This window comes from Numida meleagris, chromosome 2 (assembly GCF_002078875.1).
Source record: "Numida meleagris isolate 19003 breed g44 Domestic line chromosome 2, NumMel1.0, whole genome shotgun sequence".
Lineage (NCBI taxonomy): Eukaryota > Metazoa > Chordata > Aves > Galliformes > Numididae > Numida > Numida meleagris.
In genome coordinates this window covers 23,565,562-23,590,092 of record NC_034410.1, presented here as the reverse complement: position 1 = coordinate 23,590,092, position 24,531 = coordinate 23,565,562, and the positions used below count along the sequence as shown (strand labels likewise).

At 46.9% G+C, this 24,531-nt stretch overlaps 2 protein-coding genes across 4 annotated transcripts in view; one reads left to right on the top strand and one right to left on the bottom strand.

The window, feature by feature from the left end:
- LOC110393402 (serum paraoxonase/arylesterase 2) lies at positions 1–16,384 on the top strand. Its single transcript, XM_021386255.1, has 10 exons — positions 1–119; positions 4,589–4,659; positions 8,066–8,121; positions 9,283–9,448; positions 10,496–10,622; positions 11,401–11,601; positions 12,256–12,337; positions 12,838–12,966; positions 13,831–13,998; positions 16,198–16,384. The coding sequence occupies exons 1-9, from the start codon at positions 46–48 to the stop codon at positions 13,987–13,989; spliced, it is 1,065 nt and encodes a 354-aa protein (XP_021241930.1). The 5' UTR covers positions 1–45; the 3' UTR covers positions 13,990–13,998; positions 16,198–16,384.
- PPP1R9A (protein phosphatase 1 regulatory subunit 9A) overlaps positions 16,365–24,531 on the bottom strand; it is a 134,240-nt gene continuing 126,073 nt past the window's right edge. For all 3 annotated transcript variants that reach the window (XM_021386252.1, XM_021386253.1, XM_021386254.1), the window contains 2 exons: positions 23,044–23,226; positions 16,365–22,071 (listed from right to left, as the gene is read on the bottom strand). In XM_021386252.1, coding sequence (XP_021241927.1) covers positions 21,859–22,071; positions 23,044–23,226 — 396 coding nt within the window. In that variant the 3' untranslated portion in view covers positions 16,365–21,858. The remainder of the gene's footprint in view (positions 22,072–23,043; positions 23,227–24,531) is intronic.

The following is a 24,531-nucleotide window of genomic DNA, read 5'->3' as shown; positions in this document are numbered from 1 at the left end:
GCGGCCCGGGGCGGGGCGGGAGCCGGCGGGCAGCGCGGAGCGGCCATGGGGAAGGTGCTGGCGGCGGCTCTCGTCGGGATAGCGGCGGCGTTGGCGGCGGAGCGGCTGCTGGCGTTCCGGTGAGCGCGGCGGGAGAGCCGGGGCGCGGGCTGCCGCCTCGTGCCGCGTCCCGCGAAGGGGGGGACCGCTGCCTCGGGGTGTGCGGGCTGCCCGTTGGCCGAGCGGGACGCGGGAATCGGAGAGCCCGCAGCTGCTGTGCTGCGTCCTGCTGAGGCTGAGCTCTGGCTCATAACCCGTGTGCGCGTGAGGTGCCGCTGAGTGCGGAGGAGCTCTGGGACCCCGAGTTGGGAGCTCGCGGTGCCGCCTGAGCTGTGCATCAGCGCTGAAACAAGTTCACCTGTAACCGCTTGGGTGGTGAAGTACTTTGCTGCACGCTGGTGCATCATTACAGTCGGGATCCTAATGCTAAAGGACGCGCACCCAGCTCTCTGACCTGTGGGTCTGCGGTTCACAACAGGTCTGCAACCGCTGCAGCCACTGGCAGTCAGGTAGAGGCGGATCTCCCACTAAAAGCAGGATCCCCCAGTGCCTGCGGGTGGGTTTCCTGCTCGCTGTGCTCTCAGCAGTAGCCTTGGGGCCGCCAGGGAGCTGCCCGAGGTCGCACGGGGGCTGCCTGTGCCAGGCCTCCCCGGGACCACCCGGCTGGGAGGCAGGAACCCAGCAGAGCCTTCTGCTGCTCCTCGAGTATGCTATATTGTGCCTACATGGCAAGGTAGGGGAGTCCCTGAAGTGCTTCAAAGATTAGGCTTGAGGAATTGCTACAGATCCTACAGAGCTCATTCTTCTTAAATCAGGTTTGCTTATGCAGCTGTTATCTCCCTGATAGGCCTTGAGTAAAGCTCCTGCAACAGAAAAGAAGTTATTGTGTGTTTCTGGCTGAAGTTACGCAGATTCTCCTGCTGACACGCTGCAGCTGCTGACCCTTCCCCAAAGGAAGCCCTGATCAAATTTGTAAAAGTTGAACAGGAGTTGTGCCGGGTTACTGTTTTCCTCAGAACAATGTACATATATGTAACTTGTTCATATATGCATGCTGTGTTCCTACATGTGTGTGCAAGCAATATGTATGTGAACGATATCTGTTGTTCATACATGCACACATACGCAGTGTTATTATACCATGACACTCAGTACTGATGTGCCCCCCAGCCTGTGCTATGTGCTGAAGCAGCAGCGTGCTGCCAGAAAGACTCAGGCGGTTTGGAGGGAGCTGGGAGCAAACCCAACAATTAGAGGGGATTTTCAGTCCTGTCAGGTAGGAAGGAAAGTTCTGGGGCTGCTTAGCCTAGAGAAAAGGAAAACTGAAAGAGAGAGAGAGCTTTGAATATGTGACAGGTCACTGCTCGGGAGAGGGATTGCTGCTGTGTGCCTCAAAGCGGGTCGGGAGGCGGGGGGCTGGAGCTGAAGCTAGGAGCGGTGCCAAGCGCTGGGCTGCACCAGGAGGCAAGCTCCTGTTTTTCTGAAGCTGTGTCCCCTGGTCTGCGGGTCCGACGTGTTCTCGGAAGGCCGGTCAGCTATCTAGGCCATCTGGCTCGGTAGCTGAGGCTGCCTGAGATAGATAAACTGACACATTTTGAAAAGGCCTGTGTGTATGCTGCAGGCTTGTGACCAGTGTCCTTTTGAATTACTCTCATTCCAGTTCACAAAGTGTTTCCCTGGGAATGCCGCTGGGATATCATCATCTCCCCTCGGCTGCTGGCTGCATTCCCGCTGTGCTTGTGGTGCTGGGAGGCTTGCAGACCGCTGGGGAAGGGCTCCTGAGATAGGGAAGGCAGAAATCTCAAGGAAGCAGCAGTGTGAATGCAGGGCAATGATCGCCCTGAGCTGGGGTTAGGCTGTGCTGGGGGCTGAAATCCCTCCTGCAGCCTGGGAGAGCTTCTGTGAGAGCTTTTCTTGGCTCCTTTCCCTTGTACTCCTCTGCCTTATTTGTCCTTTCTTCTGGCCTGATGGGAACAACCTGTGTCAGCGATACAGCACCCAGTGAAGTTAGAACCTATAACAAGGTGATTAAAAAATGCAGGACTGACACACCATGCAGTCCTTAGCTGTATCACATCTTTCTCATGCCACAGACCGATACTGCTGTTTAGTTTGTGCTTAGAACTACGAGGGCTGTTCTGACAGCGATGCTTCCTGTTTCATTACATTGGCTCATGACATCAGATGCGGATGTCGGTGGTCTGGCAGCAGAGGTTGAACGTTCCCACCAGTATTCCATTACGTGTTGTTGCCACGTGACAGGTGGCAGCAGGGGGGTGGTCTGACAGGATGGTATCTGACATGGCAGTATGTATGAAGTAAAGGTGTGTCATTGAATTCCTCCATGTGGAAAAAATGGCACCCACTGACACTTGCTGAACGTTTATGGAAACCAAACAGAGAATGTGAGCACAGTGAGGCGGTGGGTGATGTGTTTCAGCAGTGGTAACAGCAACATGAAAAGCAAGCCACTTTCCAGATAGCCATGCATGGCTGTCACACCACAAAATGAAGACTGTCTCAATCATCTCATCCACACAGATCAGCTGACGACAACTAGGGAACAGTGTATGGAGGTGAATATTGGCTTCATTGCTTTGGAAATGCTGGTGCCAGTGTTGGAATATCCCACAGAAAGAACACCATATGCAAGTTTGTCAGGATCTACTGAACCAATACAAGGCTCAAAGTGACAGTTTTCTGGATCACATCATTACCAGTGATGAGATGTGATGTCACCACTATGAGCTGGAGTCAAAATGGCAGTCCACAGAGTGGTGACATGTAAATTCCCCATCAAGGAAAATGTTCAAGGTGCAGCCCTCAGTGGTTAAAGTGATGTGCACTATCTTTTGGGGTAGGAAAGGAGTGATCCTTCAGGATTTCATGGAGCCTGGAGAATGATCGACTCTGACCACTGCATTGCGATGCTGACTAAGCTGAAGGCTGGAGCTTCCAGAGTCAGGCCAGAGAAAAAACAACCATTCTCTTGCAACACGATAACAACAGGCCTCATCCCAGATTGAAGACCATGGAGCACTTTGCCAATCTTGGCTGGACTGTCCTACCACATGCACCGTATAGTCCGGATTTGGTGCCTTCTGACATGTGTCTGGCTGGGCCAGTGAAAGATGGACTGTGTGGGCGACATTTTCCTAGCAATGACACCACCATAGTGTCTGTGAAACAGTGGGTCACCACCGCTGGTGCAGATGTTTACAAGTAAGGCATGCAGGCTCTTGTTCATTGCTGTTGAAAATGCAGAGCTACATGTGGTGACTGTGCTGAAAACCAGTGTTCTGTAGCTGAGAATGTGCTCTATCAAATAGTTTTGTTGTGCTCTTTGTATCTGTTGTAGCTTCCATGGAAATAAATAGGAGGCATTACTTTCAGAGCAACCTATGTATGGTATAAACGTGGCTAGATTTTGCTATGGGGTCTTTGCATTCCGAATTTCCTGTACTTGGAGCACAGTATTGACATGTGTGCACAGTCTGTATGTAAAGGAAGAGAAGATGTTAGTTTAAAAGCTTTCTTTTTGGAAAATAAAATCTGGGACAGTAGTTTTGACGTTTTTACATAGAAATCCAACATATGTGCTTATGACACTGCATGCTACCATGGTCAAACACAGCAGTCCTAGTAGTGAGGGGTCTTTCACGTTTTACCATAGATGTCTTGCTATGATGGAGAGGGAGAGATAGAAACGTGTGTGTAAGTGCCTGTCTGTCAGTGCCTCATCCTGTAAAGCATGACCTGGGGATCTGTAGGTGTACAGGAGTGGCCATAAGTTGTGCCAGCAGATGTTCAGACTGGATGTTAGGAAAAACTTCTCAGAAAGAGCAGTGAGGCAGTGGCACAGGCTGCCCAGGGAGGTGGTGTTGTCACTGTCCCTGGAGGTGTTCAGGAATGATGGAGATGTGGCACTGAGTGTCGTGGTCAGTGGACGTGGTGGGCATGGGTTGGTGGTTGGACTAGGTGATCTTAGTGGTCTTTTCCAACCACAATGATGCTATGATACTATGAAATAAGAGCTGCTGACAAGGAGCGTTGTGGGTGGAAGAAAAGGAGAAGGGACAGGGAAATTAGTCCTGAAAGCTGTACTGCCAAGTCCAGTTTGTCGTTAGGACCTGAGCAGTCGTGCCTTGCAACAACACTGCTGCTGCTTTTTAATACGGAATGAGAAATGGAGAAGTGCAGGCGCACCAGGAATGGCTGGTGGGCTGGGGTGGAAGGCTGCCCTCTGCCCATGCACAGCGCTGGTCCTGGCTGCAGGGTGCTGCTGTGCATAGTGGCTGAAAGCTGAAGAAAGCGTGGCTGTCATTTTAGCTGGGGTGAGTGACACGAGATCGCAAAAGCTTCATCTCAGGGAGTTGTAACCGTTCTGGCTGTTTGGGGCAACTGCCATTGTCAGTTCTGGGTTTTGCGTGTTCAGTGTTCATTTGTTGCTGAGATATGGCAGGCAATAAAGCAGAGATAGCCAGGAGTGTTACCTGCTCGGCAGTGGCTGCATGCTGTTAACCTGCTAACCTGCTCTTTCCTCTTGCAGGAACAGACTCAATGCTACACGAGAAGTTGACCCCGTGGCCCTCCCGAATTGCCGGCTCATCAAAGGGATTGGTAGGTGCTCAGAGCCCCCGAGTCCGCTGCTTCTGTCTGGTCTCCTTCTGAAACTGGCTGCCAAAGCCAGCTTCTGAGCCTCAGCCCGAATGCAGTGCATTACTTCACTTGCTGGCATGCTTTCATATTTCGCCAAAATCAGACTTCCAGGTAGAGAGAAGCCACGGGAAGAAAATTATACTGAAAAACTGTCTCCTTTGGCACCCTACTTTTTGTCATTGGTATTTAATGCTTTGATATATATATATATATGTATATATATATTTATAATGAGTGCCTTGCAAACACGTCTTCTTTGCAAAGCCACTTGGCACTGGCAGCGGAGCAGGTGCCTGCAGGTGCTGTCAGCTGGGGGTGGTTTTGGGACAGGCCACGCTGCCAGGGGGAAGCCTTCAGGGAACTCTGCAGGCAGGGGGTGATGGAGCTGCCCTCCCAGTGCCAGGCTCTGCTCCTTTGGGCCTCGCTCTGTGGGGTCTGGCAGGGGCTGGGTGCAGGCAGCAGGCGGGACTGCCGCACAGTTGCACAAGGCAGCTGAGTGGCTTCAAAGACATAGGGGTCATATTTGTCGTCCCAGTCTGGTTTGTGAAGAGGTTCAGCTGAGTGGCTGCAGTGTTGACTTTGTACTCTAGGTCGTGTGTTCAGCTCATGGGAATGTTTCTGTTTCTTTTTTTCTCCTTCGGTGTAACCAGAGTGTAAAACGATTGCCTTTAAATATACAGTCTGACTCCCTTTCCCCTAGATCACACTGTTTAAGATCAGCACAGGCTTAATGGCTGTTCTTCCCCCTCCTTAGTGTTATTGGAAATATCTTACATTCTACTGAAATTTGCATGGATTTTGCATAGGTAAGGAGCCTTCGGGTGAGACTGCAGAGCCTCGCCTTTGAACTCACTGAGTCACCGTGTTGTTTCATAAATCCTTGTGTCAGAATCAAACATCTTTGTAAAGTCAAATTGGTGCAATGAATAACTGTGTGCAGAGTTCCTTCGCCTGAGGTTATATGCGGGAGAAGTCATTAGAAATTGCCTTTGAAAAGATATTTCCAAATCTTCAAGACTGAGCTGTAATTTACTCGTACAGGACTCAGAGTCGTGCCTGTGTGGTGATGATTCATACAAAAATCAGTTCTCAGTAATTCTTTTGAGCGTATTTCTCTTTACTATTACTGTTGAAGTCTTCCAAGACTTTTGCAAAACGCTCTGATGAGGAAAGAAGAGCTGGAAATCACAGCTATAGCTTTGTTTAATTTCCAAACAATATCTTAACTTCTGTGCCTGACATTTACATGGCAACCAGGTGAATTCTGAGCACCTGACTTTCTGTGGAGACTGCAGCAGATCAATTTAAAGAGCCCCGGTTCTGCTCCTGCCTGTGCCCCTAAAACTGGGCCCTGCACACTGAGCTTGCCCCTCACCTCGGCTTCCTTCTCTCCCAGAATTCAGAATGTGGAGCTAACTTCATCTGATCTGGTGGAAATAGAAATAACAATTTTGCAAATGTCTTCTGAAATTCATTTCATGTGACTAGGAGGGCGATATTGCTCAGCCCTATAAGCTGCAGCCCTAACATCTAAGTGCTGCATAGGTAGCACTGTTCAAACCAGGGCTTTTGCTGTACTCATATCTATAAGCTTGTTCACATGGGTGGCTTTGCACAAAGATACTTTTCTGTGTGTGCATCTCGTTCCTCCTGGGCCTTTTCCCTTTAAAATGCGATGATACCATTGAATGAAGAGTCTGTCGTTCTTCTAGTCTTTAAAATATTCCTTGTGGCCTCTTAAGTGGGACACAGGTGATGAGCTGGATCAGCTCTGTGCAGAACAATCTTCAGCTTTCCAAGCTGTGCATGGAAGCTCAGGCAGCTGCTACGGTTTATCATAATTACTTTAAAGGTGATGCATCTGTGTTAAAGGAAGCAAAAGCAGAGTAAATGGAAGAATTCTCTAGCGGGCCCTTTTATTTCTGCACAATTTCATCCTTTGTCTCTCTTTTTAAGACTTTGATCTGTTCTGCTTGTCAAATATTGTGCAATATAAGCAAAGGTGCCGACATGGAACAAACAAAAAAACTGCAAGTCATCCTAAACTTCGTTCACAAATATGTAGAAAGGGCCATATTTGTAGAATCCACACTATCTTCTGAATTCTGTGGATGTCTAATCACGTTGCTAGTTTATAATAAACTAATGGTGTGTCCTGAAGCAATTCCTGAAGTTCCTGAAGCTGCTGCAGAACCTGCTGCAAATACTTGCATTTGGGAGAGGTTCATGGGATATAGGCATGATACTCACTTCCTTTGGACGGGAAACCCAGGTGTGGCTTTTGTTAGCTGCATCAGCAGAAGACGTTGCACTAAGATAAAATAAAGAGCAGAATAAATCAGGTTAGATGGTAACTTTTCCTGGTCTGTTGAACTTTTCTTTACAACCTATGTAGATAGTGCGGTGAATAAGCCATTGGTGTGGCACAATTAGGCAACGTGGCACAGGTAGCAGTTTCTGATACCCAGTGAATCAGTTCCTCTCTCTTCTGTACACACCAGTGAACACGGAGCCCTCCCTCAGCAATCCACTCTCCGTGCTGGAGCAGAACCACTGAAGGAGCCAAGCCTTCCCAGCTCTTCCTGCCGTGCTCCTCTTTCACACACACCACGAGCTGACTGAGAAGTGCCCAAATTTGCTTTGCTCTGTGGTTTCCCTCTAAGCAGTAGCGAGTAGTTCAGGGCAGCGCTCTCCCTTCATTCCTCCCATCCCAAACTCGTGCTTTTTAACTGTCCATTTCCAGTGAGCTCTCTCATCTGCATGCTGGTCTTTCTTTTTTCTTAACAGGGAAAAATATTACAGGTACTGCAGGAACTGGCAATACTGGAAGTGATTACCCACAGTTAAAAGTGTGGTCTGACTGTGAAAGCCCTTGGCTGTTAAAGACAGAGCAGGCTCTCTGTCTCTCAAGAGCTTTAAATATTTGGTTATAATACTTAACCAAGTGTGCCAGCTCAAGAGCAGGAGTCAGTATGTGAAATTCCCTGTTACCTTATGTGGATGCAGGGGCTGAGCGATCCCTGTGGTCCTGCCTTGGAAATCCCTTAATCCGGAGCCTGTGCTGATTGTCTGCTGCAGACCAGAGCTGCCAAAAGCAGGTGGCTCATCCTGCATTGCTCAGGGCATGTGGTGCTGGGGAGGGGGCATGTAAGCCTCCAGAAAGAGGCAATTCCAGAGCTGTTGCTTAACCTAGAGTGCTGCTCTCACTTTTAATACTCTGCTGAATTTTCCTGCTGTGCTTTATCTGTCACGAAGCTGTATGAGAAAGTGGCATTTGTGCAAGCTGGAATTGTGCTAAGTGGGAGTTTTTTTCAGTGGGGAATGTTTAATGTCTTTTGACAGAAACTGTTTTATCTCTGTTTTGCAGAAACTGGTTCAGAAGACATTGACATCCTTCCTAATGGACTGGCTTTCATCAGCTCCGTAAGTATCCCTCTCTGTGCAGGGGCAGGCTCTGCTTTATCTGCGTAGGCAATTGGTGAAGCCTGCAAGATGGGCTCTTTTCCTATGAGCCTGGATGTCTCCTTGTGAGCAGCCCAGACCTGAGTTGTGTTCACCAGTGTTTCCTTGCTTGAGCAAGTGCACTCCTTAACACAACTGTGCTGGCAGCCGATCTCACACATGTATCCCATTGTGCTTGCATAACCCTGAATTTCTTTCATGCTGCTTACTTGAAATGTTGAAATGTAAAACCTCCCTTGTAGAAGAGGTGTGCTAGCTCCTCACCATCATCAAATAAAAACAAAACCAACACCACAGATTTTGCGCGGTAATTTTTTTTGTTCCTGATTGACTGATTTTTTGCTTCTAGGCTATCCATTCTCAAGCTTTTCTTTGCAATCGGGAAGAGAGGCTTATGAATTATTTTCTAAAACAAAAGCTGATTTTTTTCATTTATGTGCTCTGAGTACATCACAAAATCCATGTCAGAAGTGTGAGCTGACCCAGCCATGCTCCTCACTGTGACTTTACTGCATTTCTGTTGGATGCATTTGGCTGTGCTGAACTTCCAGTTTGTCCCCCTAAGTGCATCTGTTCATGGAGTGGTTTGAAGGATAGGGAGCGCCTGGATAAACTGTGTTGCTCCAGAGTGGTTGAGTGAAGGCCTGGGGTTTCGGCGTCTCCTGGTGCTGCAGTCCTGGTCTTGCACCTGGGGCTGTGCTTGGTGCTGGCTCATAGAGACACCAAGGCCTGGGCAGGGATGCTTGGCACAGCATTATGGCACCGTGCTGGGGCTGGTGACACCTTGATGGTGGGTGTAGGATGTGAGGAGCTAGGAGAAGCAGCAGGAGAACTATCCCATTCTGACCTGGGAAGGACAGGAGGTGAGCTAGCACAGGGTAGAAGGCCTTGTCCCCAGCAGCATGGCTCCTTGGGCTCCAGGCTCAGCTTGCTCCCTCTGTGCCATGGCCTCAGGGCTCAACAGGGACAGCAGAGCCTGACCTGCTGCTGCACTGCAGCTGGTGGCTGGAGCAGAAGGCAAGCCTGGTGTGTGCTTGCAGACTCTAGTAAGGCATTTGCAGCCGTGTTGTGCTCCTTTCACCTTTCAGTCAGAAATAATCTTCTTATGTTTTGTTTTTACAGGGTTTGAAATACCCGGGATTAAATAGCTTTGCACCAGACAAGCCAGGTGAAATATTTTTGATGGATTTGAATGAAAAAAAGCCAAAAGCATCTGAACTGAGAATCAGTCGTGGGTTTGATTTGGCATCGTTTAACCCTCATGGGATCAGCACTTACGTAGACCAAGGTAAGGAGAGCTTTAACCCAAGGTGGTAGTAAACCTCAGCCTAATGGCTACAAGCAGAAATCCCTTTGGAGCCTTGCAATGTACCCCCAGTAACCAACACGCTGCGGGAAAGAAAACAATTTTCAGGCATTTGGTCTTTTGGGGATTCTTTTCTAAAAGTTGGCTGCTGAACCAAATGCCTTTGTGCATGGTCTCAAGCTGTCCAAGACAGAAAGATGCACTCTGTATTGAAAGGAAAGAAAGCATGGGAGGTGTTTGAAAAATTGAAAGCGACATAAGGTTAATCTTGCCAGTTTACATCTGTCACCTTTGAGTTCAAGGGTCTCCAGGAGACACGTGCTTCACTGATCAGTAGTCACCAGACAGGAGGCAGCGAGGGCTCTCCTGTGGCTGTCCATGACCACCCCTTCACTCTGTCCTTCTCCTCTTTTCCCTTTTCCTTTCACTGGAGCTTTTAGCAAGGCAATTAGAAGTCCTGAATGTGCTCAGAGAAAGTGACCCATTCCTGCAGCTTCACCTGCGCCCCAAGGCAGGCACCCTTTAAGACAGGTTCCATTGGAGAGATTGATGGTGGCCACTTTAAGGTCTCACGAGCACAGCTGGGTAAAGGTACTGCAGTGTAACAGAGTAAAAGAGAAGGCTTGTCTGCAGCTTTCTCAGGCAACATGGTAAGTAAACCAAAGGGACAAAATTTGCTGGGGTTCCATCCCTCCTTCAGAGCTGACTATGGCTATATTCCATACAACCAGCCGCTGTACGGCATCAGACTGCAAAGTCCAATGGCCTGGGCACAAATAAAAAGCCCTTACTTTACTTTCATAACAGTCGAAACAGTAAAAATCTAGTTTACATGGCAATGCTCCATAGGCTGAGCCATGACAATGGATAGCTGGAGATCTGGATCCAGCTGCATTGGATCCTGCATTAGTTTGCTACTCACTATGCCTCTGAAGAGCCAGGAGAGAAATGCACCAAACCCCACATTGTTCCATACTACTGTTGCAGAGACCTAGTGAAATCCAGCTTTTTCCCTTTCTTTCTTTTAAGATGACACCGTGTACCTCTTTGTTGTGAATCATCCACACCTGAAGAGCACAGTGGAATTGTTTAAATTTATGGAAGATGACAACTCTCTTGTACATCTGAAAACCATTCGACACGATCTTCTGTCAAGGTATTGGAGCCAAATGTAGTCCTTCCCCAAAAGAACAAGCTTTTTTTGGTAAAATCCATAGTCAAATGATTTTGGTTTTAGGGTATTATTAATACAAGATATTTTGTCTTTAACCAGCTGTCTGGTTTCTCTTATCAAAATGAAAATGGTGTTTCTCCAGTGTCTTCTATAATGAGAGTTTTAACAGTTGTACCGCTAGGTCAATCTTAAGCTCCACTGTGACTGATGCCAGTGAATTAGCTCAGTTTGGCATCTATTTATTCTCTCATTGAACCCATTCTCAGTTTCCTGCAGATAGGAATCTTCAGATGCTCCGTTATCCTGAATTTGCTATTTTGTAAAAATAAACATACTTCTAGCTTTTTCTTTTCTCATATTTCCATACAGAATTTTCTTGCTCTGTACTACTGCAAAATGACTAAGATAAAGGTAGCCTGAAAGATAAAGCTGTCACAACTCCTACTGGTTTTCTGGTTTCCAGCTGAACGTAATCAAAAGAGAAAAATTTCCATGGTCTTGTAAGCAGGTAGCCAGATTTCCACTTTATGTCCTACCATCCTGTTCAGCTTTCAGCACTGCATAATTCTGGTGCATAAAAAAAGAAAGTAGGAGTAAAAAGGGAGGCTCTAAATAACACAGTGATTGTAAAAGGTGTAATTTGATGTAAAAGCTGTAATTGCAGCCCCTTTGTGACCATGGAGTGACTGTGTCCTGCCTGGATTCTGTGCAGTCTTACAGTGCTTCTTCGTACCCCTCATTTCATTCTTTTCTTTTTCAGCGTGAATGATGTAGTAGCTGTGGGGCCTGACAGCTTCTATGCTACCAATGACCACTACTTCTCTGACTTCATCTTGATGTTCTTGGAAATGTACTTGGGTTTAACTTGGTCAAATGTGGTTTACTACAGTCCGAAAGAAGTTAAAGAAGTAGCAGCTGGGTTTTATTCAGCCAATGGAATTAACATTTCACCCGATAAAAAGTAAGTTTCTTCTTGCCTCAGATTTTGTTCACCACACATGAGAATCCCCAAATCCTAGTTTGGACTCACAGCACCTTCTGTGGTCCGTGGCTACGCTGGCTCATGAGAGGCAAAATGCTACCTGTAAAGAGTAAATTGCTGCAGTGGGTTTGTAGAACAGAAGTCAGATGTTTTTGTCTTGAGCTGCAGGCAATGTTTGATGCTCTGTTGTCTTATACGCAGTGGGAGCAAAGGCTGTTGCATTCTAACCAGCTGGTACGGAAGGCTTTGTGCATTGCTTCCAAGGATTAATGGGGCAGACTTCTGAAAGTGAGGAAGGCTCTACAGTCCTACGGTCTGAACCCCCGTGTTAGCCAGTTGTGTGGTTTAGACAAGTAACCTTAAATTTAAAATAAATAAACACAAGTAGATTTGGGGATAGGACCATCCAAGGCTTCCTTCAGTGTCATAATGGAAGAACTGGCACAGTGTGGAGCTACATCAGTGTCTCAGGGGGCTGCCTGTGGCTCAGTGCTCTGCTTGACATTTCTATTACTATGCGAGGACTGTGAGCTGGAATTCCTCGCACGAAGAGCTGGGCTTACACGAGAGGAACTGACTGTTGTTGGTGTCTGCTTACTTACGCACATTGCTAAGAGGCGCTTTCTTTTGAAGGTACATCTATATTGCAGATATATTTGATCATAACGTCCATGTTATGGAAAAGCATGCTGATTGGAATTTAACCCATGTGAAGGTAAGGTGCTGCAGTTCCAAAAAAAGAGGCATATGTGAATTTTGGACAGAGTAGTCCCCATGATGCTTCACTTTTAACCTGCTCATGCATGAAGTTCTGTCTGGTCTGGAACAGCTCTTGCCATGAGTTCCCACTCCTTGCAGAGCTGTGGGTCCTACCAGCAGATCCCACCAGCAGAGAGGGATCCTGCAGAGGAAGTCTGCTCTGGGCAGCCTGGGTACATCCTCAGAGAACAGAAGTAACCAACGTGAGCGTTGAAGATGATGGGGAAATCTCAGAGCAGGCTCATGGCATGGAGGAGGGGATAAAGTGGGGCTGGGAAGGAGGAGAGCGCTAGGAGAGAAAATAATGAAGTACAGTCAGGGTGGGTTATGTGAGATGAGAGTCTTGGATAGAGCTATTGTTTATGACTGAAAATAAGACAGTCTTCTGTTTTGCTTCCGGGGCTTCTGATAGCTTTAACGTCTCTGTTTTTGTTGTTCTCCCTCTGTGCCGGACAGACCCTGCAGCTGGACACTCTTGCCGATAACTTGTCTGTCGATCCTGACACTGGGGACATCTGGACAGGATGTCATCCCAACGGGATGAAGCTTTTACACTATGATCCAGAAAACCCTCCTGCCTCTGAGGTGCCTCTTGGGAGATGTCTCTGGTCTATCACTGTGCCAGAAAGTGCCATTGTCCAAACCATCCTGGTATAACTTAGCGATGGGTTCTGGAGAAGAGTGCCCGGACAGCCTCTGTGAAGGCAAAGACTGCGCTGGCTCCTAGCTGAGAGCTTCCGCTCTCACTGGGAAACCTGAGTAGCACGTACTCAATTTACAAACACCTATTTGGATCCTTAGGAGACGGCTGAATAATTCCCACTTAGGAGTTCAGTCATTCCAGAATCCTCAGGCTGCTTTCTGTGCAGCTGTGGCTGAGCAATCAGATTTTGATGGACTGTGTTAATTACTGAGCCAGTACCTCTCTGCCAAACAAAAGCAGTGGCTGAGCACAGAGCAGGGCCAGGAGCACTCCCCCTGGAACAACGTCTGCAGGCATGGTCCATCAGCAGGTGACACTGCCATGCTTCCTCCTGGCACGGTGGTGTGCTGGTGGCAGGGCGTGCAGGTGGATGCTTCTTGTGTTGTCCAGGGCTTCCCGTGAGACGCATATCAAAACAATCCTCTTTTGTAGCTGTAAATTGATGATAGTGGGCAGTTATTTACTCTGCCTGGGAAAAGATTGGAAATGAGAAGGTGTTGAGTAACTTTTAGCCTGGAGGAAAGCAGGCACATTCCTCATGCTGGGGCCGGCTCCCTATTGCACTGAATCCAAATAGCAGGTCTTCCTGGACTGTGCTTCCCTGACACAGAGCCTGTGGCCCTATCACAGGAGCCACATGGTGAAGCCGTCATGGTTAGCAGCGGCTGGTGATGCTGATGTGTTTAAATTACCATCCTGATGTGCCTTCTGCCCACGGTAGATATCAGTACCTGTGTCCCTGGCAGGTCCTGCGCATCCAAAACATCCTGGCGGAGCAGCCCACGGTGACGCGCGTCTATGCCGAGAACGGCTCCGTGCTGCAGGGCACCTCGGTGGCAACAGTCTACGACGGGAAACTGCTCATCGGCACCATCTTCCACAGAGCCCTGTACTGTGAGCTATAGCCTGTCCTGGTAAGGCCTTGTGGGTTTTAATTCCTGGTGAGCTCACCTAGTTTCTGCTAGATTTTTGGTAAGGACAAGACTGCTCCGATAAAAGCTGACCGGAGCCAGGGAAATGCATTCTTGCCTCCTCTCCAAAATGAGAGTATTATGCAGTAGTAAAGGAAACAGTCGAATTTCAAATTCAGATGACAAATGACTGAAACCATCAGACTTCCAGTTATCTTTCACAACTATATTCCTGTTCTCTTTTCTCAGAGAAAATTGGTTTTGTTAATGAGAATTGCTAACTATCAGCCTGTGCTTCCATGTCACAGACTCCAGGCTTTCCTTGGGACTGCACTAAGGGCTCTTTCCTTAAGGGTGGCGGGGCACTGGGACAGGCTGCCCAGAGAGGTGGCAGATGCCCCGTCCCTGGAGGCATGCAAAGTCAGGCTGTACCAGGCTTTGAGCACCTGATGGAGCTGTAGGTGTCCCTGTTCATGCAGGGGAGTTGGACTAGATGACCTTCAAGGGTCCCTTCCAACTCAAAGGATTCTGTGATTCTAAGCCTTCCTGCTGCTGGCTTTCCTAATGCTTCAGAAGTTGGTGGAAGGAGGTATTTTAATGATATTTTAAATGATATTTTATAAGATATTTTAAGAGGCATTTTAATCTCACTTCTTCCCTCTTCCCTTTTTAAACCGTTTCCTACCATGACTTCAGTTTCATGAGTCTTAATCTTACTGAGAAAAGAAGGGCATCGTTTTTGAGCAGTTTCTTACTAAGCCTGCCAGAGGGAGCTTAAACAACCCTTTTTTTTTCTTAAAGAGTGAGAAACAACTCCCAGACACTTCCAGTGAAACATGCCTTAGCCATGGTTGGTGCAGCACAGGGAGCACTGGTGGGCGCTTTGCAGCAGTGACCCCCACCCTATGCACTGCCATCCCCCTTCCTCCACACAGTTGCAGTGGGCTGCAGGCATTGCTGCATCACCTGCTCAGCAGGCACGGGCTGGGCACGAGGGGCTGCACCCTTTGTGATGCCTCCATCCCCACAAAACAATTTACCATAGCTCTGGCTCTGCTGCTGCTTCCCTAGCAGTTTCTCTCCCCGTGGGACGTACCCCATCTCCCTGGGAAGCAGCGTTTCCTGCAGCCCGTCTCCAGCTCTGAGGAACACTGGCTGTTCCCAGAGCCCAGGCAGGCATGCTGAGCTGGAAGAAGCTCTCACCATGGAGAGGCTGGGCTGCTAACTCCCCTGTGATTAGCCACTAGGTCCTGTGCTGGCTTTTTAACATAATCGGAGAATCGGAGTACCATAGAATGGCTTGGGTTGGAAGGAACCTTAAAGCCCACCCAGTTCCCACCCTGTGCCATGGGCAGGGCTCCCACCCCTCAGCTCAGGCTGCCCAGGGCCCACCCAGCCTGGCCCTGAGCGCCTCCAGGGATGGGGCACCACAGCTCTCAGGGCAGCACTGCCACTTTAGGCTTGTGTCACTATTTGTTCTCACTGTTTGTTCTCCAGTAGATTAAGTGCTTTGTAATGAAGAGATGACGTCCTGAAGCAGAGCTGGTAGCACAGCTGAAGCGGTCCCTGTGCTGGGACTGCATTTACTTTGTGGTTGCTTAACAGCCAGCATTTTCCTCAGCTATAAACAACTGATCAAAAATATACTTCACATTTGCCAGCAGCATGGGAGCATGTCCACGTGTAAACCTACAACTTGCTGGGGCTCGACTTGCTGGGGTTCGTCACACTTCTTTTGTTTTGGGCCATTCAGGAAATGAGGAATGTGTTCAGTCACGGCTGTTATTTTAACTGTTCCCTTGCAGCAGGTTTTCGTAGCGGCCTGCCTGCAGGTAGAGGCACAGCAAGGACACGAGCATAACGGCTCCAGCCTCAGCTCGCTGCTGAGCAGACACATTTTACACGTCAGTTTTGGACTTCCAGCCACTTAACGCTTCAGTGCACCTGTTTTAATGAAGTTCATCTTGCTTATGGGTTGGGGCCGCTCTTAGCGCCCTGCAGGTGGTGCCTGTGTCAGCGGAAGGAAGCACTGGTGATGTGGCCGCTGGGCAGCCCCACCAAGGCCCCAAGGTTTCCTGTCCTGTGCCAGGCACCTGGCCTAGGTTCTGCTGGGGGTCAATCCACCAAGGGATGACAAGGGGCTCTTTCCTTACCCTATATATATATACATATATATATTTACTTCTTTTTACATCATTGCAGACAGTAAATGAGATCCAGTCTGAGGCCCGGGAGCCACACTTGGCCAACAGCCTGGATTAGAACAACGCAGAAGGAAGGAAAGGACAAGAGCCGTGCTTACCATTTATTACTTCTTCTGGAATGACCAACAAAGGGGCAGGAAAGTGAGGACTCGATACAAATTCTAATAAAGATTCAGGATTTCTCATTTTATTGCATTCGTTGTCTAACAACAATAATACTCATTGGCAAGAAATTTATTTACACTAACAAATTAACTTCAAACCACAAGGCTTCGTTGTTTATATTTAAACTGTAAGAAAACAAAGGGCCACCATGATGTTTTGTTTTGATGTCTCCAAATAACTAAACATGAAAGAAAATCATCTGGGGGAAAACTCAACGATCTAGAGAAGTTCCTATTGACTAAGCACAAGGGGACCAGCTCAGACATGGCACTACTGCGTCCTTCATGCAGATGGTTTGACACCAAGATGTACAAACAGAAAGCTCAGGGTTAACATGCACTTCATATACATTTGACCTCTTGGAAAAACAACCGAAAAAGGAAAAAATCTGAAGCGCAGCCACCTCTTCAACCATATAGAAAGAAACGTTACGGAGCCGATTCTTACAGAGAGCACAGTGCATTTGAGCCTGTTAGCTGCCTGGTCTTCTAGCAGTACGTACACCGGTGGGTGAGCATTGTGGCGTGGTTGGAAGGTAGAAAAGCAGCAATTCAGACACTGTGTGTGTGCGGGGAAGGCTACGGGCGGAGGAGCGATCCAAGGCCAGCGGTGACACTGGGGGAAGTCACTCACAGCCCGCTCAGAAATGAGCTGCTCAAAGAGCTCCAGCACAAATTGGGCTTACAAAGTATGAGAATGGGCATTTCTTCCCAGAATACCAACAATGTGATGCACCAACCTTGCCAGCCTTCCCCCACCTGAAAACCAGCACAAAGACAAGACACAGGAAGACCTACGGAAAAACACTCTGGGTTTTAACAGAACTTTTAACACCTCGGGAGCCACGAAATACAATAGGCCCCACAAGCAAGCGGAGCAAAGCTGCCCGCGTGGGGTGACCCTGATGTGCCAGCTCCGTGCCCACAGCCCCACTGTGGCCCACCTGCTGCTGCTGAGCAGAGGTGCTGAGGCGCACACGCAGCCATGTGCAGAGACATCCGTACCCACACAGACCCACGCCTGTTCATTTCAAAAGGACCCAAGCCACACGTCACTTGGCCTCATCATTTTTGGAAAGACTGAGCCACTTCATGATTTTCTGTTGCTTTAACAAACTCCAGACGGACCCATTCAACCTCCCCCTGCACTCAGCTGTTAAAGACTTGAAGTTAATTTTAAGCATGTGCCTGCTTTTATCCATTTTTTTTTCAGTGTTCTGGCTCACGGCTTTGGTTTCCTGAGGTTTTAAATGAGGGAAGCACAGGAGGAGGGAATTGCTACAGAAAGGGTCCGGCCTCTCCACCACTTGGTTGGATGACATTGCAGGGGAAGAGGCCACACCTAAAAAAAGCAAAATCAGACTTTGCTTTCCCTCTGACAGTAGTTTCCGCTGTAAACACATGGCTAAACAATTAATACGTGACTTCATTCCTGCTCACTTCCCTTAAACTTCAGCACTGAGAAACAGCACAGACCACACTGCAGAGCTTTCAGAGACCCACAGCTGGCTGTGTGTGAAGCTTTCCTTTCGCTTTTCAGTGCTGGGATGACAGAACGTTGCCCACCTCTTATTTGGTAGTACTTGAGCAGCCTGGAGGTGGAGCAGCTTGAGGGCAGGAGGCTTAGACGGACTCAGCTGAGGTGTTAGAAATCCTGATGCTAGGTGAATGCCAATAAGAGTGCAAGACAGGCAAACCTCAGAGTTGCCTGCTGAGTAATCCTTGTAAAACCTGGATTCTTGCAGTATCCCTGCAACACACCAGAGTCATGGCACAACAGATGCCTTGCAGAAAGAATCCAAACCAAACCAGATTTGCATACGCTGAGATACAAACATCACCTGATTCCATGCAGCTTCTTAGTACTGGCTGCTGTTCCACTAGACAACTGTAGCCCGTAAGTTAGAACAGGCTCTGCTAATGGTGAGCACCACCACTCCTGCTGGGACCGCCGGGTGAAGTGCACACAGCAGCAGGCAATGCTCTGTGCACTGCACAGACCAGCTCAGGCTCCTTCCTCATGTCCGGTCCTGGTCTGCCCAGGCAGATGCAGACCTCCCTGGGAGCTGCAACTCATGTCACATGGGGAAAACATGAGCTGGAAGCAAGGTCAGTATGCCTGGCAGACATGCATAGAGCAAAGAGCTACTATGCTCCCCAGAACCTCAGTGCAGGACTTCAGGACTCCAGTAACCCGCCGTGCTGCATCTCTGACTTTCTGCTTTTCCAAGCTCCAGCTAGCTCTCCTGGCTGCACTGTGGGCTACGCCTGCACCCTTCCACAGGCTGGATGTGAGCATGCAGGCAGACGGGCACCACCACAGCAACAGGAGCACAACCAGAGGTCCCAGCAGCAGTCACCTTCCGCCAGCCATGGGCACCTCAGCATGGAGCTGGCACAGGCACCGCGCAGGCATGGAGCCACTGAGCTGCCTGCACAGACCTCTGTCAGCACACCCAAAACTGCGTGATCTCCAGCAAGAACGATGCGAAAGTGGGCTACGGATACACCTGCAGGTGAGCCGAAAGAGAATGTCTTTCCAGTCATTTGGCGTGGAGTTATTTGTTTCTTATTACACACACACACACACAAAAACCATTAGTCTGACTTAGCATTGGTTTACAGGAAGTTGAAGTTCACAACGATGAGACATCTTCATCTTCTGTTTCATAGATCCCGGTACACAATAAAAGGGGAAGAAATGCAACACAACTTTAAACATCCTATAGAACAGTAATAGAAGTTTCAGACTGCACTGGTCTTTACGTCTGTAGTCCGGTGACATTTCTCCATGCCCCCAAAATGTGACCATAATGAAAGGAACCACATAAATCTCTTTTAGCACAGAAAGAGGAGCAAACTCCTGACACTGCTTGGTTTGTTCTGTTTCCATGTGTTGATCAATATGCATTTTATGGTTTTATTTTAAATTTAAGCCACTGCTTTTTAATTTTTTTTTTTAAATCGGAGACTAACAAAGTAACATTACCACAAGCAATAAAAAACTACAAAAACTGTAAGGATTATTTCAGTCGAATTAGTTATTCTGTAGAGTAAGAACCCGATTTACAAAGAGATTAATGAGGCACTTTTCTAAGCAGCAAGAATGAAAACTCAGTGTATGATGCCAAGCAGCCTGCTCAGGTTCCTAGGAACACAAACAACATAAAGCAGGGACACGTCTCACGTTACTACATACAACCACTTCAACATTATTATAATGTAAACATGATTTAAAATCATCAAATGCATTTTATCAACATCGTATTTAAAATATGAAATTTCCAGTTTCTTCCAGATAACTTCTCTTACTTGAGTATAAATTTATAACCTCCTAAGATGACAGAAGGCAACTTTTATCAGGCTGTTACAACTTTCGTATACTTTTTTTCCAACACAGAGTGCACAAATATTCACCTCAATGTGGAATTCTTGGTAGCACGTATATTTTTGCCCGTGGTCCATCTCAAGGAAAATATCAGAAGCCGTTAGAAATATTAGAAAGTATTTCTGATGGTAATTTTGTTCTTACGTTGGAATAAAGTATGCATCAGATACTTGTATAAATTGGATTTGGAAGGACAAATTAAGCTAGGACTAAGTAGATCTGCTGTGTGGTAGCTTTGAATGGAGCAGGCTCTGTCAGTTTACAGACCATTCTACACATCAAAGAAATGATTACGATCAAAGACATTGAACTCTAAACGTTGCGCCCCAACTGTTTCAAATCTGAATTTCAGAGAACTTGACAGGGAAATCTGAATGTCATAAAGTACAGAGCAGGAGAGAAGCCAAGCCAAACTAAAAGAAACATTTTCTTCCAAACAATTCAACGCTGGCAAATTTGAAGTTCAAACTTGTACCTTTGCATCAACACCTTAAACAATTTCCATGGTAGCACGACTGGCCAGATGAAGGCTGCAACTTCCAGGATGCATGAATGGAAAGTGATGTTTCTCAAATATAAATGCTGCTGCATAGTTAGCTCTGACTAAAAGCAGTAAGGTAACACCTCCTGTTTCTTCTGGTGGATATTTGCCATTTCTCTTTCCATTCTTTTGAAGAAAGTGAATATTTTAATACCGCTCTTAAGAGGCAGTATCATCACCCATTGCAAGTTATGCTCTGCTTCTGTCACAGTCAAAACTATTCAGCAGGCTTCGCCAGTGGACTCAACGGGCCGGGAGAACAGCAATCTCTGGCATATGTAACAAGACTACTGTTAAACCATCCGAATGTTCTGCAGCCCATGCCTAAAAATTCAGGTTTTGATATATTCTTTAAACACATCAATCAAAATAGTTAATACATGGCAGCTTTGGATTTAGTAGCCTTCGCCTCTGAGGCAGCACTGATATTAGAAGCAACGTACTGAATTTAATTCTAACCAGAATCCCTCTTCTTCCTCTGCTTAAAGTGCACTTCTGTAAAAACTGAAAGTCTTCAGCAGACTCTACTTTGATAATTGCTTCCGATGACAGCTTCATAACAGCACAGCACAAAACATACACTTCCAATGCTTATTGGAGAACGCATCTGAATATGTGTTTTTCTTGGAAAAAAAATACAAAACAAAACAAAACAAGCCCAGTTTCCTGTTCAAAATACATGAAAAAGAAAGCAGAGTGTGCTATAAGAAAGTTACCTACACACTGGGAGCACAAAGAAATTTATACAGATCTATACGCTGTGCTCTAGATAGAAATTCATCCTTGCTCAGACATCTAAAGGATAAATGTTATCCTCAGATTTCTATGTAAACCCACATAATCATTTAAGGCTTTGCCTCCTTCCTGGATTAACTATTGTACAGTTAACAGAAAAGAGTTCCACCTCCTGTCTTTTACCCAGGGGGGATATCCACTCTCCTGTCTTTATCTCCAGTGTATATTAAGAAGTCACGGAACAGTTGTGTTTCCAGAGCAGTGTCGCTTCAAGGTACTGACGCGAGACGAAACTTACTCCAGTAGACAGAGTTGAGTATCAAAACACTGCAGAGAAGCTGAAATTCCAGTTAGAAAGTTAAGTAAGTAAGTCATCTCTGTTTGGACAGAGAAAACTCATTTTACTCAGATGAATGTGTTCACCAATCGCTTTGACTGGTCATTGTGTTCAGAAGAGGTGAAGCAGTGGACCATGCTCCTCAGCATCATGCTGGTTACTGAAGTGACCGAACACACAGAGCTCAAAAGAAAAGAGTAGTTTGGAAGGAAACACTGCCACACAAATATGAAATCTGTTAGCTGTCAGCAACAACAAAACAAACCGAGGGGCTGGGGTTGTTTAACATGGCAACAACAACGAGCGAGAACTGGATATGCAGGAAAATAAAACTACACAAGAGAAAGTTCCCCAGTCATTCTATTTATAGCTCCATTTCTCTGTACACACTCATGTGTAATGAACGCAAGAAAGCTGAAGGGGCACCAGGCGGGTGTGAGTTCCTCTTCCCTCCAAGTGCCTCCACGTTACTAACTCAGCGGCGCTTCTGCTTATCACTGCTCATTAGTGCCCTCTGTTGCTTCTGACAAAGACTTGTCTGTTTTCTTCGATTTCCTCTGCAGTTGCTCTCGCTCCTTCTTCCGAAGCTTTTCCCTTTGCTTTTCCATTTTCTCTTGGGCTTTGCGAGCTTTCTCCAGGGATGCTTTCATTTCCTTTAGCTTTTTCTTAATGATTGCTCTGTCCTGGGAAGATGTCATACCAAGAGCCTGAGATAGGGAAAACAAAATGAAAAAAGGCTTTCATATGGTTTAATCTGTCACTGTTTTTTTTTCTATTTTTTATATCCTGATATTTTCTATATCCTCATAAAAACTCTTATCAGATAGAAGACTATCACAACTAAACACATCTGAGAAACTGACTACCAAAGTCAAATTAATAACATTTTGTACTTCTATACTAGTTTCCACGCTTTCCACTTACAGAATATTGAAGGAGATCTCATTGCAACCAAAGTTCTACTATATTCATTTCATTGAGGCAAGGAGGCAAAGAACTATCAAACTGAGGTCATCTAAGTCTACGAAGAACAAGACTTCCCTATTCTCATTGCTATTCCTTAGTCAGAAGTTCCCTTGCTGTCTTCCAAAAACCTGAGAGTTGGTGAAATTTCAGGAAGGAAAGACTGAATTTTGACTTCCAGATATGCTGAGCCTCCCACAACTCCTTCCTGTAATTATTTTTGATAAAACTGGGCTCATATTTTCACTGCAAGAACTTATACATCAGAACTGTATTTAATTCTAGCATAGTACAATTGGTGTCCAGCTTTTGACTCCAGTACCACAGTAATCCATTTTACAGTTGCTACTTCAGATGTACTTCTATTTACAATCTTCTATGAATCGCCCTGTTGTAAAACAGAGCTGGATGAGAAATATGTGCACGCAAATACCACTTACATATCGTCCCTTATGATTTATGTAGTAAATACAGGTACATCATACGTACCCAGAGTTTTCACAAAGCCAATTCCCTCTATTTCTGAAGCTGCTGAACCTAAGTGCACACGAGAATTTCTCTGAATGCTGCTGTGGCTTTCTACTCCATGTATACTACTCAAGTCTACCATCATTCCACATACAGGAGCCCTCTGCTTTTTGGCAGAATTTTTAATTCCTTGATCTCAAGTGACAATAAATAATATAGTTAACCTTGCATTCCGCTCAGTCAGTTACCTTAAGCTTACTCCCATCCAGTTGAAGGAGATGCTCCCCATTAATGTTTTGGGCGCTGAATTCAGAAACATACTGTTCAAGGTTCAGGCTCATTAACCAGTGGGAAACCTGCTGCACACTCCACTCCTGAACAGCCCGGTTCTGGCACTGACTGTGTTTTGGAGACTGTCCATCATCAAGGATCTGTGACAAAAACGTGCCGCCTTGTTATTAAGAGGATAACACTGACCAGCAGGAGCATTCTTCTGTACAAACTGCCAGCATCAGAACAGAGGTACCCCTACTACCCTTACACTACTGTAACAACAAATTAACAGCACTGTATTACATCTGTATCTAACCAGGTATCTAAGAATTGATGCAAGGTACCTAAAAAGTTTCTATTTATAAGCAGGAGAAAGGAACTGGCATTCCTTTTAATCCAAATAGGGGTTGAAATGGCCAGGTGGCACAGATCTAAGCAAGTACAGCTCCCATTCCCTCACAAGATCTTTATCCTTCAAGTTACAACATTTCTAATGGATACAGTGTATTCTGCAATCCACTTCCCAGGCACATTCATTGATCTTTACCGTGTTTAAGCTGCAGAACAAGATATTTAGGGGAAAAAAAGCCTCACAAAAACCATTCTGGAGTTCGAAGTGGTGACATCAAACAGCCAGTGAGACTGATGCTACCTACGGAAGACTATGAGACAACACAGGAACAGTAAGGAACACACAGCAAGCCCACCGCCTTGGCCCTGCTCTCAACACGTTGTGCTGTGGAGGAGAAGAGCACAAACAGCACCAGGAGGGGCAGGTGGGCCTTCAGCTGCTTCAGCCCTGAGTGTCCTCTCTGCCACTTCCTTCCACCCAAGGGAAAGCTGGTGGGGCCTGAAACAAAAGCCACTCTGTTGAAACCCCGGCCAGCACAGCAGCTGCTACAGGCTGCTGCAGCTGTCTCCTGTTTGAACAGCTTTTCCACCGGGTTAGATGATGCTGGGAGCTCTTTCAGCCTCTGGCCATCCATTTCTCAGGGATGGGGAAAAGACAGTTTAAGCACAATCTTTTCCTTCTCTGGCAGCCAGCAGAACCTCCGTGCAGCTGATGCTTGGCCTGGTGGGTGTGCTCTGACACAGGCCCTCCTCCCCCTTCCAACATACCACAAAAGCTGCAATTTGCCATGGCCTTGAAAGGAGAGGGGAGCTGAAGACAAGGCGAGAGGAGCCAGTGACATCTGTGTGTTGTGCTTGAACAAGGGGGTTTGCCACACAACACAGTGAAACAAGAAGAGCAAGTTTGCAAATGAGACAGCACACTGCCACGCGATGGTCACACAATTCACCACAACAGCACACTGGTATCTCACCTCATCATCAATCATATCCAGGCTCTGAGTGAGGGAGCAACAAAGAAATGGGAAAGAAAAGCATTATAGAAACAAAATACAGAACATGTAACAGCATGTAAAAATTTGGGCAAGGGTAGCACCAAGATTTGCAAACAG